Source organism: Tinamus guttatus, unplaced genomic scaffold (assembly GCF_059628265.1).
Source record: "Tinamus guttatus ecotype Peru unplaced genomic scaffold, ASM5962826v1 Tinamus_guttatus_pri_ptg000190l, whole genome shotgun sequence".
NCBI classification, from domain to species: Eukaryota; Metazoa; Chordata; class Aves; order Tinamiformes; family Tinamidae; genus Tinamus; species Tinamus guttatus.
In genome coordinates this window covers 1,504,938-1,523,714 of record NW_028288724.1, presented here as the reverse complement: position 1 = coordinate 1,523,714, position 18,777 = coordinate 1,504,938, and the positions used below count along the sequence as shown (strand labels likewise).

The 18,777-nt window shown below is 49.4% G+C and overlaps 1 protein-coding gene across 1 annotated transcript; it reads left to right on the top strand.

The window, feature by feature from the left end:
- The first annotated feature begins 295 nt into the window (after positions 1-295).
- Positions 296-12,857, top strand: LOC148594893 (coiled-coil domain-containing protein 81-like). Its single transcript, XM_088523498.1, has 7 exons — positions 296-362; positions 802-863; positions 1,167-1,323; positions 2,169-2,425; positions 3,309-3,394; positions 4,146-4,243; positions 12,811-12,857. Exons 1-7 carry the CDS (start codon positions 296-298, stop codon positions 12,855-12,857), a joined length of 774 nt encoding a protein of 257 aa, XP_088379624.1.
- Positions 12,858-18,777: the final 5,920 nt, after the last annotated feature.

Sequence of the window (18,777 nt, the reverse complement as noted above, 5' to 3'; positions counted from 1 at the left end):
CTCTGTGACACGGGCTGTGCTCACAGGGGACATCCCGTGTCACAGGCACAGCAGTCAGAGCGCACGCTCCGACCTTTCCTCACACGTCGTGACGAGCCTGGGAGAGCCCACGCGCTGGGACTGCTCTCGGCTCTGCTCTGCTGCGAGGAGCCCACGACCCTGAGTGGGAACCAGCGAGGGGCGGCCAAAGTAGCACAGGGCTGAGGTGACGTGTACAGGAGGAGCAGGAGAGGAGCTGTTTCCTCATCACCTCCTGTTTGCTCTTCATCCAGAGCAAATGAGCAAAGAAACTAGGATGGAGCTCTGGGACCCTGGCCTTGGCAGGTCTCATGGGCACCGATTACCAGTGCTGCCAGCACACGGTAAGGCCTCTGGGAGCTCTATCTCAGGAAGTCTCACAGAGATCATGAACTGTGAACATGGCTGTGGAAAGCCTGGGGCTGGAGGAGCGTGGCTGGGGCTGGAACTGCTGCCAGAGCCCAGGCTCATGGTCCCCTCTGCCTCAGTTGGCAGTGTGGCTGTCAGGACTCCTGGCTCCCAACCCTCATGCTATCCCCACTGTCCCAGGACACCCCACTCAGAAGTCCCTGCCACAGGCGCTTCCCAGTGGAGAAGGCCTACCTAAGCTGCCAGGGCTCCCCATTAATGCCATCTCAATCTCAGCTGCTGAGACCCTCTCACGGTTGGGCTCAGTTTGCTCATTGAGTACGACTGCAGGTGTCACCTCCTTGGTTAACCATGTGTTGCACATTTGTGAGCGGGGCCACACAGAGCCTGATGTATCTTCCACTTCTTTTCCAGAGACCCTTACTATCTGGGAAGGAGTCTCCAACTACATTCTAGAGCAGCTGATGCTGAACAAGGTGGGTCTGCCATCCTGCATCTCCCCAGAAGCCCTTCTTCTGCACTGGAGGTATTTGAGGGATGAGTTCTCTACGTTTCCTTGCATTTTTTGAGAGCATGAAGAAGACGGGGAATGAAAACACCTCAAGTGCTCTTCTAAAGACATTCTCCAAGGGTTCTCCAAGGCTTTCCCCACTCCTCCATTCATCCCATTTGCACAGCAGGATTGAGCAGGACACCAAGCTCCATCTTCATGCAACTGACCAGTTAGAAGCCTCTTCACCTGGCACTTGAGTAATGCTTTTCTTCCTTCCTGTTTGCAGGGAGTCAGAGTTATTCGGCTTGGCACCTTTGGTGTGGTGACGGAGCAAGTTGCTGTTAGGAAATACGGCCTTGTGACTGTTCACAGACCCGTGTTCAATCTTTCAAAGAGTATTGCGGAGATTCACGGCCTCACCTATGATAAGGCCTATGCTCCTGGTAAGAAGACATGCTAAAACTTTGGCCTCCACTTTTCTGGGACATCTTTGGGTTGGGCATTAGCCCTGTCTAGCAGTAACTGTTAAAGCTCCAGACTTCTGTCAACACGTTATAAAAACAATTTCAATTTGTAGATCTCAGGACCTCATCATGGCAATTACCATTGTATTCCCTCTCTCCCTGTATTGATTTCACAGCAGGCTACAGCTGCAATTCTGTAAAGGCAAATATTGGCATTCATGATGGCTTTTCCCTACTCCTTGCACCTTGAAGTTGGTCACAGTCAGCTGTAAGAGCCCTGAAATGGAGACTGGGATCCTAGTGCATGTGAAAACCCATCAGAGGCAGGTTTTGCTGTGATTGCTAGTCATCCTTGTGAACACTACAGCTGTTTTGTGCACTTCAGAGGGTGCTGGATGGATTGGAGGATTAAGAGGAGTGTAGTGCATTCATTTTTTTTCTTTCTTTCCCTTCTTTCTTTCATTTATGTAACATGGCTCTGTGAAATCTTTCCCAGTGTGGAATGGGCTGAGCTTGGCCCAAGTTCTTTGACCTGGCACCCACGAAAGAAACTCATCATTTCCTCCTCTCCTCGTCCTGCCGTCGAGGCTCACATTCGTAGAAGATGGTTGTGGCCTTTTCTTTCAAACACTGTAGGGAAGAAAGCATTGCTATCCACTTGGCACATCTGCTTGCAGTGCTTTGAACATCTTCCCACATGATTTGTCCCAGAAGGTCAAGAAAGGGAGTTCTGTAAGAGCTGCTTGCTTGAAGGCCACAAAGCTGTTGATGCTGTGTTTTTGTGTGCTCTGCTAATGCCTTTTTCCTTTTGGTCTGCTTCCTAGGTCATAAGCTTTGTGAGCCCCTCAAATGTGCTCACATAGCCGAGGACATCTCTCTCCCACGCAAAACAGTGGAGGCTGGCATAGAGAAGACCCTGCGTCTTTTCCGCCGCTGCCTCGAGAGCGGGAGAAATGTTGTCTTTGTGTTGAAGAACATTGGCATGCTTATAATTGAAGGGGCAGATGTGAAAATGAGATTTTACAAAGAATTCCTGAAAAGACTTAATGGGACCGAGCAGATGTTAGCGGCTCTTTTTACGGTAAGTTCTCCAATTCTCCAGTGCTCCCTGTCATCTTTTTGAATTCCCAAGGGAATGCAATTCTATTAGCCTGCCATGACCTGTTGAAGGACATGGACAGTCCTGGCTGAGAGGACTGCCAGCTACCTGGACAGTTTGTCTTGGGCATTCAGAGGACTTGGCAATGAAGTTGAACCTGTGCAGAAGTGTACTGGGTCCACCCAAAGATTCATACAATCCTGGAGACAGTTTCCACATTCTCAGCAAAGAAGGCTAAGACAAGAGGAGGCCTTGTGTGTTTTTTTCCCCACTAGACTTCCCTCCTTGCAAAAAGCCATGCTTTCATGCCCCTTTTTGTGAGGATGGCCTCAGAAGCCATGTTTCCCCTAGATCATGTCTGGCATGGTAAGGCAGCAAGTTCAGCCATTTCCCTTAAGGTTCTGAAAATTCTTTTTATGAATCCCTTTGGAAGCTCAGCCTGATCTCCTTATGGATACAATTGCCTAGGCCAGTGGGAATGTCACACAACTCTGTCAACTGTCTATTGACCTCATTTCTCTCTCTTTGAAGCATTAGGTCCAGACAGCAGGGAAAACAGAGTGGCCCAGCTGGTGAAATGCCTTCTCATATGCTTGCCTCCCTTGATTTCTGCATTAGAAGAGACCTGAGCTAACCGAGTCTCTGAATCCTGAGCCTTGTAAAAGGCATGACCATGTTCCTCCCCTTTCCCCTTTATTTCTCTCCAATTGTTATGGTGCATAACTGGAGGGACTGCTGATGCGAATAGAATAATTGAATGTTTCAGAGGCAGCTCTTTCTCTAAGCAGTAGAAGAATTTGTTTCCCCTGTGAGCACTTAGATAATTCTCTTGGCATCATGTCCCATGTGTTTCTCTCCTTTGCAGATGCCGGAGATGAGGAATTCGGTGCTCTCAGGCACCGAAACTGCTCTTTCCCAGACTCATTCTCGTCATGTCATTGTCTTTCCTGAGTGAGTATGTTTCCTTCCTGGAAAGGAACCTGGCCAAGCAAGTAACTGCTCATGGCATGTTTTGCAAACTTGTGTTGCCAGTCCTTGTGAACGTTGCTCAGAAAGCTATTTATGAGCAACCCTTTGAAATGCACATCAAAGTACAGGTCCCTCTTAGTTGCTGCTTTGGGACATTTTTATTTCTTTTGAGAGATCTGTAGGAATGAAATGCGTCCTGATCATATTGCCTTGGGCCATTTTTTTTTCTTTTTTTTTTTAATGTGGGGACCTATGTAGGCCAAAGTGAACCATGTGGCTAGTGGGATTTTGGAGAGCTTTCTCCTGGCTCCCATGGTGCTCAGTGTTTGGTTCTATTATGTGTGTGGGAGATGCAGGTTCGACAGAAAGGACGATGAAAGGATTCTGGAAAGCTTAAGGGGACTAAAGTGTTCTGCCTGAACAGGAGCAGGAACAGGAGATGGGTGATGATCCCAAAAGCACACAGGGGATTTGGGTTGAAATTGGTTTGGCATTTTCACAGGAAGCACAGGGAAGAGTCAGAGGAGAAAGGTCATGCCCCTCCAGGCGTTGGAGGTCTTCATGATGCCTCTCACCTTGCTGAGACACTCCTCCAGCATCTGGCCTCTTCTGCCTATTGCACTTTAAAAAACGAGGGACTTCCCAGCACCTCCCAAATGCCCCTGTGTCTCTATTATTGACAGAGGTTGCAAAAGTGCTCCCGCTTTAGACTGCCTCCTTTTCTGCTTTCCAGGTACAAGGTGGAGAGTAGAGATCAAAAACTACCTAGGCCACCTGTAAAGCCCAAGCAGGAGGAGGAGAGGAGAGGAGAGGCCAGCACTGCCCAGGAAGGTAATGGAGCTGCTGATTCTTGGTGGAGGCTTGTACCTTCTCCTTCTGTGCTCCTGGGTAGGCCTTCGGAAGCCAAGTGACAGTGTGATGGCTCAGGTAGCATGAGGCGCTAGAGTTGACGCTGCTCCCCCAATAGGGCAAATCTCAAGTGAGTCCTAAGGGAACAAGGCCTCAGCGCAGCGCAACACTCCCACCTGTACAGGATCCTCCAAGTTCAACTTCCCTCCATTTCCATGTTCTGCTCTCCTAAACATGCCTCATATACACCCTGAAAACAACTCATTGGTTTTGATTGTGTCAAAAGAGGACCTCTAGGCATGTGAGATCAGTAGGCAGATCCAAGGATCTGCTCTCCTGCCTTAAATTACTGCCCTCAGAGAGACTCTGTTAGGCCACCCATACATCCCAGCGAGTCTCCTCTTTCCTTTTTACACTTCTCCTTTCTCTGAATAGGATAGAGAGTGAGAAAAGCACTACCTCAAGAAAGGATGTTGTAAAGTACAAACAATAAGTGAGAGAAAAGGCAGTGTCCAGAATGGGGAAAGCCCACCGAGGAAATGAGGCTTCAAAGGAATCAGTCTGACACCCCTCAGTTTGACCTCAGGCTGAGAAGAGCTGCATAACCTTCCCTTTCAAGAGCCCTCTGCAATGCTGTCCTGGATGGTTTTCTTGTCTTCTGCCTACAGGAAATCTTCCTGCTAATCGTCTCCTCTCCAGAAAAAGCATCCCAGAGCCCACACTTGCTGCTCAGAATATACAGAAAGAGCAGCGGAAGAAATCTGAAAGAAAAGAAACTCATGGCAGGTGAGACACTTGCCACCCTCTCCTTCTTGGACTCCGGCTCTCCAGGAACAGTCATTTTCCATTTCCTAACAAACAGTAGTTGGGACTACCAGGCAGTATTCCATATATTTGCCACGTCTCTTGGAGGCTGCCTTTGTAAAGAACCGTGCTTTGCTCATGTTGCATCAAGAGAGAGCTGGTACTCGGGCATAAGGATCATTCCTGTGGGCACTCCTTGCTGCTCTGGGCATAAAAGCTGGGGGTGAACTTGCTCTCTCTTCATGTGAAAACAGTCAGTTGAGCCCACATCATTCATGGCAACAGCCAAGAGAACTGCCTTGTGCTGCAGAACTTTCTAAGGGCAGGACAGACACCAAAATTCCCCTGTGCTCACAGCACCTCTCCATAATATCTCTTTTCAGGAAACTTCCAGCCATCCACAAGAGATCCTCACGGAAGGTGAAGAAATCCAGGAGGAAGGGCAGTGTACCCATGCCCCCAGTGGAGAAACTGGTGAGAAGAATAGTGAGGTGGCCAGGAGAGGTATGTGCTACTGCCTGAGAACCTCCTTATGCGGTATAGATTCATGGGAAAGCACAGGTCTGTGAACAGGGAGTGAGAGAGATCTCCTCCTGAGATCATTTGGCCATTGACTGCCATTGTCATGGATTTGCTTGAAAAACTCATGCTCTGATTTTGCAATGCATTTGTCACTACTGCATTCTCGGGAAAGACATGAGAAGGCCCTCCTTGGTTCGAGTAGAATGGTACCTGCTAGGCCTCTCAGGAACAGGGGATGCACAATTTTGGTTTAGCTCAGCTCATCAATTAGATCAAAAACACAATCTGCAGATGTGCTGACCTATTAGGATTAGCTTAGGGGCATAAGAGAACTGTCAAGAAGGCTCAAGTGAAGGGCAGAATAGAGGGTGGGAAATGATTTCCAGGCCCTGGAGAAGAACAGATGTTAATCACAATCTTTGTTGTTTCTTTTCTGTGGCCCCACAGGTGGAATATCACTTCAAAATAATGGGAGAAGGACCTCTTATCTTTCCTCCAATATAAACGCCTGGGATGATTTCCTTTTCCTTTTTATTTTGCTGAAGAGACAAGGAAGTCAACTGGGAGAGACCAAGAGAGAAGAGTGCTTTTGGGAAACTCATTGGAATAAACACCAGTATTTCCTGAGACATGTTTTCCAGAAGCACCTGTAAGAGCTTAGGAACCAGGAGGAATGGGGCTTGTGGCCCATGTGAAGTCCTGGTATTTTTAAAGGCCCGTGATTTGGCTGTCTGGTCCTGGGGAAGCTCAAATGAGGCCAAGAAGCCTGATGCTGAGAGGAAAAGCTCAAGGGGAGTGCTTTGGGTCATTTGGTCTGATGTGCCAAACCCCCAAACCTCCCAGGAGGCTTTCATTGCACACAGGCTTGTCTTGATCCCGCCCTGTTTTCTTACCAAAACCTCTCACCCATTAGGCTGCTGTGGCCAGCACAGCTGCAGCAACTTGCTGGCCCCGTTCCTGCACAGAGGGAGAAACCCTGCTCCTGCATCCCCACAAGCCCCTTGGGTCCTCTGGGCAGCTCCTGCTGAACCCCTCTCTCCCATCAGGGGCTCTGCTATGGCTGCAAGCCAGGAATTCCTGCTCTCAGGCTCCCTCCAGCCAACAAGAATAGCCCAAGGATCTTCAGTCCAAGGACAAAGCACAGACACGACAGAGAGGACTGTGCTCTGCTCCAGTGTTGTGGGCACATGAAGGACTCACCCTGGCACAGGGGTCTCTGGCAGAACTGTCTGCACATGAGGCACATGTTTGAACTGATCCCATATCCCCACAGCCACTGCAGTGGAGACTCAGAGGCCCTCCTGCATTGCCCCATAGGTCTATACGTTCCCTTCTCTCCATTCAGTAATGAGAGGAACAGACACAACGACCGGGCAGTGACACACACTATTGCAGCTTCTGTGCTTCCCAGTAGCAAAGGGAATGGAACAACTCAGCTCAGCTCAGTTCAGGTTCAACAGGAAACCTGCATCTTCCGTGCTGCTCTCCAGCTTTTCTGGCCATACCACATGCTCCAGAAAGGGTGTCCCATAGCAGCATATATGTCCCAGCCACCAGCAGATGTGCTGTCTCATAGACAGCTCCCCAGGGATGGACCTCCAGAGAAGTCTGGCTTTTGTTGTGACTGAGCTGAGTGAGAGGAGTGGGCAGAGAAAGAGGCTGCTCACCTAAGGAAGGTGATTGTCTTGCCACCTTTGAGGTGGCAAGCTTGAAAAAGCTTGACTGTAGGAACAGGGACTGCAAGGCTAGAACTGCTCCAAAACAGCCCTTCCAGGTTGGTCTTGAGCTGGTAACAGGAGCATCTTTGATGAGGATGAGGTTTGGGCCCAGAAGCAGAAGTCATTAGCAGTGCATTGTTGTAGCCTCCTGCCCGCCTCGTTGCCAAGCTGCTGTTGTCAGGTGGAATTTTCAGATTTACACTGAGGCAATCAAGCTATGGGAGGTGCTTCTGGCCTCCTCGTTATGCTTTCGAACATCAGGGCTGACCTGCAGGGAGATGTCTGACACTGGTGTGTCCTGTGTTCTTGTAGGCAGCACAAAATTAAGCTGCCCTGCATGCTTGCCTTCGGTGTGGGGACAAGAATTTTCCCCTTTCCCTCTCATTTCCCGTTTCAATTGCTGGGAGTTAAAAAGAGCCTTCCCTGTGATCAGGGGAGATGCAGGGATGTTCCCAGAACATCAAGGGTGTGCAGAAAATCTCGCTGTCAAGAACTGAATGTCCAAAAAGGAGACAGAGGAGTCCTAAAACTTTATTCGAATAAAGGGAGAGTCCACCCGGCATATCCCTGTGGGGTCTCTCCAATTGCTGGGGGACGCAGCCCCCCTTTTATCCTAATTTCCAGACCGAGGGACGCCCTCTCCCTTTCCCCATTGGCCAAGGTACTCAGAAGTTACAGCCTTCCCGGCCTGCCTACACCAAACTCCTGCCTCCTGCCATCTGTTCTCACCTGAGCTCGCCAACTCCTTTGTCCTCCTTGCTGAAGAATGTGGGGGAATTGCCCTATTTCCCTCCTTTGTAAAGGCCCCCATCTCCTTTCAGATGGCTCTTTTTGTCCCACTCACTCATGGCTCCGCTCAGTCTCCCCTCCCTTTGTCCTGCTCTTCAGCCAAACTGTGGGGAAATCTCCTTGTTGATGAATACATAAACCTGAGCATTCCACTCAATCCCTCCTCTTTTTTTTTTTTTTTTTTTCTCCCCTCCTTTGGACAATACTTGTTTTTACAAACCAGGTTATTTGCTAACAACCTGCATTCAGTATATCTAGTACCCCTGGGTACTCTTCATATCCTCCTGGACTCCCACAGACCCAGCAACCCAGCATTTATTTTCCAGACCCACTCCCAGCCAGCGGTACAGATCTACGGAGAGTTAGCCGGGGCTTTCCATCCTCTTCCTTCAACTGACAAGCCCAGATTTCTGGAGTCTTGGAAATCTTAACTCTGGTATGATGAGTCCATCCATGCTCAGCTGTCTTGATTGATGTTTACCAAGACCCAATCCCCTGGATGGATATCATGGACTGCAAAATCCAAGGGGAGGGTCTGTGCGAGCTGGGCTTCCTGTCGGAGAGATTCCACTAAAGAATGTATTGCTTTAAATATATATCACCTATCTCCACCTCCTTGCCAGGTTGGGTGTTAGTAGGATAGGGAATCCCAAACATTATTTCAAAGGGGGGACAGCTGAATGTCTCCCCTTTGTTTTGCTCTTATTCTTGCTAAAGCTAATGGTAGAAGTCGTGTCCACGGCATCTTAATTTCTAAAACCAATTTCAAAAGATGCTTCTTAATGTTCCCATCCATCCTTTCCACTCTACCAGAAATCTGAGGATGCCAAGGGGTATGCAAGCCCCATTGAATCCCTAGGGCAGTCATGACACCTTGAAGGACCTTTCCTGTAAAATGAGTGCCTCTGTCTGAATCTATTGCCTCTAGCAACCCATATCTCGGAATTATTTGTTCTAAGAACACCTTATTTACAGATCCAGTTGTTGCTGAGGCAGTTGGAAATGCCTCGGGCCATCCCATCAACTGACATACTACTACCATAGAATCATAGAATGCTTAAGTTTGGAAGGGACCTCTAGAGGTCATCTAGTCCAAATCCTCTGCACACGCTGGGTCACCTAGAGCATGTGGCACAGGACTGCATCCAAGCAGGTTTTGAAGATCTCCAGAGAAGGAGACTCCACAACCTCTCTGGGCAGTCTGTTCCAGCGCTCTGTCACCCTCACTGTTAAAAAGTTTTTCCTTAAGTTCATGTGGAACTTTTGGTGCTTCAGTTTGTGGCCATTACCTCTAGTTCTGTCAGTGGCCACCAGGGAAAAAAGGCCAGCACCATCCTCCTCACTGCCTCCCTTGAAGTACTTATAGACACTGATTAGATCCCTTCTGAGCCTTGTCTTCTCCAGGCTGAACAGGCCCAGCTCCCTCAGCCTCTCCTCATAGGGCAGATGTTCCAGGCCCCTGATCATCCTTGTGACCCTGTGCTGGACTCTCTCCAGCAGCTCCACATCCCTCTTGTACTGTGGGGCCCAGAACTGGACACAATACTCCAGATGCGGCCTCACCAGGGCTGAGTAGAGGGGCAGGATCACCTCCCTCGACCTGCTGGAGATGTTCTTCTTAATGCACCCGAAGATCCCATTGGCCTTCTTGGCCACGAGGGCACACTGCTGCCTCATGGTCAACTTGCCGTCCACCATGACACCCAGGTCGTTCTCCGCAGAGCTGCTCTCCAGAAGGTCGGTCCCCAGCCTGTACTGGTGTCTGGGGTCATTCCTCCCCAGATGGAGGACCTTGCACTTGGCCTTATTGAATTTCATGAGGTTTTTCACCGCCCAGTTGTCCAGTACTTCCAGGTCCCTCTGGATGGCCGCGCAGCCCTCTGGGGTATCGGCTACTCCTCCCAGTTTGGTATCATCAGCCAACTTGCTGAGGGAGCACTCTGTGCCTTCATCCACGTCATTGATGAATAAATTGAACAGGACTGGACCAAGGACTGACCCCTGGGGGACCCCGCTAGCTACAGGCCTCCCACAAGACTCGGCACCGCTGATCAGCACCCTCTGAGCTCTGCCATGCTGACTACCCTTAAGCACCTTCTTGTCCTCCATGTGCCTGGAGACAATGGCCAGTATGAGCCATTCCATCACTTTTCCGGGGACAGAGGTGAGGCTGACTGGCCTGTAGTTGCCTGGGTCCTCCTTCTTGCTTTTTTTGAAGACTGGTGTGACATTGGCCTTCCAGTCTTGGGGCACCTCCCCCGTTCTCCAGGATCTTTCAAAGATGATGGAGAGCGGCTTAGCTATGACCTCTGCCAGCACACGCAGCACTCTGGGGTGCATCTTATCAGGGCCCATGGATTTGTGGGTATTGAGTTCCCTTAGGTGCTCTCTGATCCAATCTTCCTCTACCCAGGGCAAGTCTTCCTCTCCACCGGCTTCTTCTCTTGTTCCTAGGGCCTGCGGCTCTAAAGGGCTGCCCTTGGTAAACACCGAAGCAAAGGCAGCATTCAGCAACTCTGCTTTTTCTGTGTTATTTGTAACCAGGGTGCTCCACCCCGTTCACCAGCAGACCCACGTTTTCCCTGATTTTCCTTTTGCTGTTAATATATGTGAAGAAGATTTTCTTGTTATTTTTAACATCCCTTACCAGATTGCGTTCCAGATATGCCTTAGCTTTCCTTGTTACATTTCTGCATTCCCCGACTACTTTCCTGTATTTCTCCCAGAGGGCCTGTCCTTTTTTCCACATTCTGTATACTGCCTTCTTCTGCTTGAGCATTGCCACAAGCTCCTTACTCATCCACGCCGATCTCCTGCCCCCTCTGCCTGACTTCTTACACACAGGGATGCACTGTTGCTGGGCGTGGAGAAAGTGCCACTTGAAAACTAACCAGCTCTCTTGGGCCCCCCTGCCTTCTAGAGCCCTAGCCCAAGGCATTCTTTTGAGGAGGTCTCTGAAGAGGCTAAAGTTGGCCCTCCTTAAGTCCATTCCTCCCCAGTTTGTACCACAACCCCAATGGCATGTCTCACAGGAGTGCTGAGATGAGTCCTTTCAGAGCACGTCATTCCGCGATACAAACCCACTCCTTGCAGGCTTTCACTCCAGTAAGGCTACAGGACGAAGATGCAATTTGGAGATACCTCTGTTGGCCATCGTTGGCTATTCCAAATTCCAAGCCAGTTTTGAGGAACCAGTGGATTTTTGTGGATGAGGCATTGCTGCCCACTTGTCACATCTCCTTGCAGAGTGCTTTGAGCATCTTCCCGCATGATTTTTCCCAGAAAGTGCAAGAAGTTCTCGAGCAGCTGTTTGCTTGAAGACCACAAAGCTGTTGCTGCTCTGTTTCAATGTGCTCTGCTAGTAACTTTGTTCCTCTTGGTCTGCTTCCTAGGTCATAAGCTTTGTGAGCCCCTGAAATGTGCTCACATAGGCGCAGACACCCTTCTTCCCCGTGAAACGGTAGAGGCTGGCATAGAGGAGACCCTGCGCCTCTTCCGCCGCTGCATCAAGAGTGGGAAGAATGTTGTGTTTGTACTCAAGAACATTGGCATGCTTATAATTGAAGGGGCAGATATGAAAATGTGATTTTACAAACAGTTCCTGGAAAGACTTAATGGGACTGAGCAGATGCTAGCGGCCCTTCTTGCGGTAAGTTCTCCAGTGCTCCCTGTCATCTTTTTGAATTCCCAAGGCAATGCAATTCTATTAGCCTGCCATAAACTGTGGAAGGACATGGACAGTCCTGGCTGAGAGGAATGCCAGCTACCCAGACAGTTTGTCTTGGGCATTCAGAGGACTTAGCAATGAAGTTGAACCTGTGCAGAAGTGTCCTGCTCTGAAGAAGACCTGCTCTGGTCATGTCATTGTATTTCCCGAGTGAGTATGTTTCCTCCTTAGCCTCGGGCTGGCCAAGCAAGCAGCTGCTCATGGCATGTTTTGTAACCTTGTGTTTCCAAGCCTTCTGAAGGCTACTCAGAAAGCCATTCATGAGCAACCCTTTCAAATGTGCATCAAAGTAAAGGTTCCTGGCAGTTGCTACCTTGGGACATTTTCATGTCTTTTGTTCTTCTGTGACATCTGCATGAATGAAATGCTTCACAACGGTGTTTTCAAATATTCACTTGAGTCACCTCTTTCTTTTTTTTTTTTGGCGGAGGGGCAGAGACCTATGTAGGCCAAAGTAAAGCCTGTACTAGTCAAGTAAAAAGCTTTCTCCTGGCTCGCATGGTGCTAAGTGTTTTGTTCCATTACGTGTCTGGGAGCTACAGGTTCTTTTTTACACATGCACGGAGATGAGCTTGGGAAGGCTTGCAAGCGATCTGGAGGGTGAGACAGGAATTAGAAAGGATGCTGGAAAGGAGTAGGAAAGAGGACTAAAGTGTTCTGCCTGAACAGGAGCAGGGACAGGAGATGGGTGATGATCCCAAAAGCACACAGGGGATTTGGGTTGAAATTGGTTTGGCAGTTTCACAGGAAGCACAGGGAAGAGTCAGAGGAGAAAGGTCATGCCCCTACAGGCGTTGGAGGTCTTCATGATGCCTCTCACCTTGCTGAGACACTCCTCCAGCATCTGGCCTCTTCTGCCTATTGCGCTTTGAGAAAAGAGGGACTTCCCAGCCCCTCCCAAATGCCCCTGTGTCCCCATTATTCACACCAGGTGCAAAGGAAGTGCAGTGCCCCCTCACATTTAGAGTGATGCCTTTTTTGCTTTCCAGGTACAAGCTGGAGAGTAGAGATCGAAATCCACCAGGCGCACGTGTAAAGGCCAGGCAGGAGGAGGAGAGGAGAGGAGAGGCCAGCACTGTCCAGAAAGGTAATGGAGCAGCTGCTTCTTGGTGGAGGCTTGCGCCTTCTCCTTCTGTGCTCCTGGGTAGGCCATTGGAACCCAAGTGACAGTGTGATGGCTCAGGTAGCATGAGGCGCTAGATGTGACGCTGCTCCCCCAATAGGGCAAATCTCAAGTGAGTCCTGAGGGAACAAGACCTCAGTGCAGCACAACGCTCCCAACTGTACAAATATCTCCAAGTTCAACTTTCCTCCATTTCCATGTCCTGCTCTCCTAAACATGCCTCATAAACACCCCCAAAGCAACTCATTGGTTTTGATTGTGTCAAAAGAGGACCTCTAGGCATGTGAGATCAGTACGCACATCCAAGGATCTGCTCCCTTGCCTTAAATTTCCGCCCTCAGAGACACTCTGTTAGGCCACCCATACATCCCAGCAAGTCTCCTTTTTCACAACGGGACAGAGAGTGAGAAAAGCACTAGTCCAAGAAATGATGTTGTAAAGTACAAATGAAAAGACAGAGAGAAGGCAGTGTCCAGAATGGCCAAAGTCCAGCCAGGAATAAAGGCTTCAGGGGAATCAGCCTGACACCTCACAATTTGACCTCAGGCTGAGAACTGCATAGCCTTCCTTTTCAAGAGCCCTCTGCAATGCTGTCCTGAAGGGTTTTCTTGTCTTCTGCCTACAGGAAATGTTCCTGCCAATCGTCTCCTCTCCAGAAAAAGTGACGCACCACCGACACTTGCAAACAGAAATATGCCAGGTGAACAGGGGACGAAACCTGAGAGAAAAGGAACTTATGGCAGGTGAGACACTTGGAGGAACGGATGAGGGTGACCCTGTAGCCGTGTGCTTGTGTGAGTGAGATGCTTCCTTTGTGCAACAGGTTCCAGTCAGCTCTAAGAGTTTTGGATCCCATGAAGCAGCTGGGACTTTCAGACAGTGTTCAATATGTTTGCCAGGCCGGGGGATCTGTGTCCCTTAGAGGCTCCATCTGTAATGAAACCTGCTCTTCTCCTTGCTGCATCAAGAGAGAGCCTGTATCTGGGCATACGGAGCATTCCTGTGGGCACATCTTGCAGCTCTGGGCATTTCAGGGGGGGGTGATCTCTGTCTCTGTTCATGTGAACACAGTCAGTTGAGCCCACATCATTCATGGCAACAGCCAAGAGAACTGCCTTCAGCTGCAGAATCCTGTGAGGACAGGACGGAGAGCAAAGTCCCTCTGTGCTCACAGCACCTCTCTATAATGTGTCTTTTCAGCATATTTCCAGCCATGCCCGGCACATCCTCCCAGAAGTCAAGGAAGGGCAGGAGGAAGGGTCGTCCTGCAGCCATGCCCCCAGTTGGGACAGTTAACAATCGAGTGGAGAAGTGGGTGGAAGAGGTATGTGCTACTGACTGAGAAAATCCATATGCCCTGTGGATTTGCGGGAAAGCAAAATCACTTCTATGGGCAGTGAGTGTGAAAGATGCCTTCCTGAGGCTTCATTTGGCCATTGGCTGACATTGTCCTGGCTTTGCTATAAAGGGTGAAGTCATACTATATGCAATACATATGTTATACAAATTGCAATACATACGTAACCACTGCATTGCCAGGAAAGACATGAGAAGGCGAAACTAGGTTCTCATGGGAAGGTACCTGCTAGGTATTTGAGGGATAGGGCATGCACAGTTTTGGTTTAGCTCAGCTCATCAGTCACGTTCAAAGGACAATGCGCACACCTGGGCATTAGAGGGCTGTGAGGAAGGCTCAAGTGAAGGGACAGAAGAGGGGGTGAGAAGTGATCTTCATGCACTGAAAAAGAACACAGGCCACTCCTAATATATCTTATTTCTTTTCTGTGTCCCCACAGGTCTGGCAATATCACTTCAGAGTAAGAGGGAAAGGGACTCATGCCTTTCCTCCAATCTAAAGCCCTGGGACGATTTCCCTTTCCTTTGCCTTTTGCTGAAGAGACAAGGAAGGAAACTGACAGAAATGAAAGAGAAGCACCCGTTTTGAGAAACTCCTTGGAATAAACACTACTATTTCCTGAGACATGTTTTCCAGAAATATCTGTTAGTGGTTGTGTGTTGAAAATGTTGCAGTTTGAAAGCCGTAGTGATAGTGATGGTCGGGGGGAAAGGAGATATGAAATCAGTATCGGATTCACAAACAGTCTGTGGACTGTAGGTCCGATCGCCTTCCTAGGAGTGAATCGAGTTCCCAAATAGCGTCATCACCTATACCTCGACTCTGGCAGTATCGGATTCACGAACAGTCTGTCAACTGTAGGTCCGATCGCCTCTCCCCAAACAAGTAGCCGAGTTCACAAACAGTATGATTTATTCAAATGCAACATTTACAAAGCAGGTTTCGAATGTCGGTACAGGAAATTCTCTACTAGAGCGTTGGGTCTTGGCTAGCTCTGATGTAGGAATGTGCAGTCATCACTCACCCCAGAAGATGGGAGAGGGCTCTCAGTCTCGAGTCTCCTCAGGCGGTATCCTGACGCAAGGAGAGGAAAGGGGGGATCAGCGCATCAACTGATCCAGAATTTATGATGGAATCTTCCCTCTCACTCCTTAGTCTCTTCAGGCAGCGTCCCAGCGCGACGGGAGGGAAGGAGGCTCAGCCTGTTGACTGACCCAAGAGTTACGATGGTTTCTTCCCTCCAGACTTTTCATCCTTAGTTCACCTTTTATACTTTTCTTTACATTCAGGTGGAGCTTGAGTGACTAGAGTCATACTTAATATTGTTATTGATTGGTCAAAAATCATTTAAGCTACAGTCAACCGAAAATCTAGAGCGCATGCTCAGTGAGGGGTGGTCGTACCTCGGATGCGGGTAACTTTTGGGATAGAGGTATGGTTTTCACATTATAATGAGCAAAGTTCAAGCAAAGTTCATCATTTGCCACTTTTGCTGGCTCAGCACCGGACTTGTTATCGTATATCTCTCATTAGACTGCCACTGTGCGGCTTATCAGCAGCGCAGTACAGGTATGCAACAGAGTTTGGCCGCGGTGCCTTCACCTCGCTCCATCCTCCGTTACTCCCTTTTGCAGCTGCGAGGAGGGCAGATTGCGTTGCCCAGGGAACCGTGGAGGAGCAGAGTCCGTGCGTACCAACCATCCTGGAAGTGGCAACTGTGTAGCACCCCAAGCAGGCCTCTGTAATGCCAGAGCTGTGTTAGGCCCTAATTTTCCTCTCAGTTCCTGCTTTCAAACAATTCTTCCACAAACACTTCTTCCACAGGTTGACCTGCTAAAAAGTCGTTTTGTGGAGAGGGATTTGGGAGTCCTGGTGGGTAACAAGGTAACCGTGAGGCAGCAATGATGTGCCCTCTTAGCCAAGAAGGCCAATGGAATCCTGGCCTGCATTCAGGAGTGTTGCCAGCAGGTTGAGGGAGCTCATCCTGCCCATCTTCTCAGCTCTGGCGAGGCCACACGTACAGTACTGTGTACAGTTCTGGAGACTCTAGTACAAAATAAATGTGGAGCTTCTAGAGGGGTCCAGCGCAGAGCAATGAACATGATTAAGGGACTTAGTTGGCATCTATCATATGAGGAAAGACTATGTAATCTGTGCCTCTTTAGCCTGGAGAAGAGAAGACTGAGAGGGGATCTTATCAATATGTCCTAATACCTGAGGGGAGGATGTAAAGAGGATGGGGCTAAACTCTTCTTGGGGGTGGCTAGTGACAGAACAAAGGGTAAGAGGTACACATTGAAACAGGAAGCTTCATGTCCAGGTGAGGAAGAACTTCTTTCCTGTGAGGGTGACAGAGCCCTGGGACAGACTGCCTAGAGAGACTCTGGAGTCTCCTTCTTTGGAGATACTCAAAACCTGCCCACTTGTGACTCTGTGCCCCGTGTTCTGGGTGTCACTGCTCAGCAGGGAGGTTGTACTAGATGATCCGTAGAGGTCCCATTCAACCTCAAGCATTCTGTGATTCTGTGGTCTGTAAGAGGCAAGGAACCATCAGAAATGCAGCTTGTGGTCTATAAGGAAGACACAGTCTTCTTAAAGTCCCACTTGGAGGCCCACACTATCCATCTCTGCCCATTTTTCCTCCCATTGTAACACCCTTTTAACAGACTTATCTCTGCCCACATAGATTTGAAGGGGAAGGTCAGCGACACCATCCAAACAGGCCATGATGCCTCCATTCATAGCAACTCTCTTGCTTCCGCTCTGCTCTGCAGTGGCTGAGTGGACGCTGAGGAGCCAGGGGCTCTACCCATGGGCTGCAGAGCGCTTAGTCCTGCTGTACAGTGGTGGGAAGGAGGGAATAGACTAGCTCTCACATACAGAATTTCTGTCAGGTGAAATGTACTGCTCATTCGGAAGGCCTTTTCAGCATCTTCATCTCCAGTTTAATGAGATTTTGAGGAACAGAGTAACAGATTCAGGGATTTATATATATGAGTACATAGATACATATTTATATATATATGTGTGTGTGTATATATATATTCATACATACACACACAAAGACATTTATATGCATCTTTTTTTCTTGTGGATATAAATGTTCTTGCTGAGAGGAAAGGATTCCCTGACCATTGGTGCAGAGTGAGGACAGCTAGTCTGTCTGTTAGCTTTGGACAAAGCAAACTACAAGAAAGACAGAGGCCAAGGGAGCATCCCAAAATGTGCTTAGAGGCTTCTGGTGTGCCCTGAGACGTGCTTGGAGGCACCTTTGGACACAAACTGGTTCAACCTGATTGGCCAGCAGCAAGCAGGTAGGCAGGTGGGCATTGTGATGTCATTGAGGGCAGCAGAAAGGCCCAGTAGAGAGGAGAGCTCCTGGAGAGGGGAGAGGCAGAGGCAGGTCAAGGTGGCCTGGCTGGGAGATGGTTGCTGAGGTCACCTCCTTTGCAGCCGTCTGATTGGGCAGCAGGCAGACAGGCACTGTGAGGTCATGAAGTGGATCAGAAAACCTTCCTCATGGAGAGGAGAGCTCAAGGGGAGGGGAGAGGTGGGCTACAGCGACATGTTGGGGATGTTGATTGTGAGGTGAGTTCCTTCCATCAGCCAGATGGGCCCTTAGCAGCTGGGAGCATTGTGAATTGATCAAGAGCATCAGGCTCTGAACGGATTACAGAGGACTACAGGCAGCTGGATTGTCAGAGTTCACTGAAACATCTTTTGACAGAGACTGCCATCATCAGCTGGACAGCAACCAATTGCCCTAAGTAAAAGATGCCAAATAAAAAGTTCCCAAAAAAGTCCAGATTTTAAAATGACACTCTGTGCCTGAACATCTGTGAAGCAAGTGGATTCTTTGAACCACCCCCTTCCGCTTATAGAGCCAGCAACTCCTGTCATTAACTCCGACTGGAGCTTCAGAGCAGGCACATGGTTTCCCTCTGCCAAGAAGAGACATTTGGCTCCAGAGTTGGAGGTCAGGTCTTGGGCCTGGCAAACACCTGGAGCGTCTGTCTGCATTTTGTCACTCTTTACCCATGTGTGGCACGTGTCCATGTGTGTGAGCATGAACAAAACTCAGCAAAGGGAAGAGCCCTGTCATGGGAGCCATATTTCTGCAGGCTCTGGCCGTGGAATGGGAAGGCTGCTCTGGGGTGGATGGTGCCAGCACAAAGGTGCCTCCTGAAAAGCCCTGTGGCCACAGTCTCTGGCCTGCCCACGTGAGTGTGGTCTCTTCCTGAGCAGACCATCCTCTGACAGGGGGCTCATGCTGGCTGCTTCCCTGCTGCTGGGCTCTGACCCATGCTGCGCTGATGGAGAAGAGTAAAGTGCCTGTCATGTGCCCCCTCCCTGCCAGCTCTGCTTCCTGCATGTCTTGTGTTTTTCCCTTCCCTCCTTTTCCTAGCATCACATGACAGCAAGTTTCTCCTTGGGGAGATGTGGCATTCTTCACTCCTAGGATAATGTGTAAGCTTT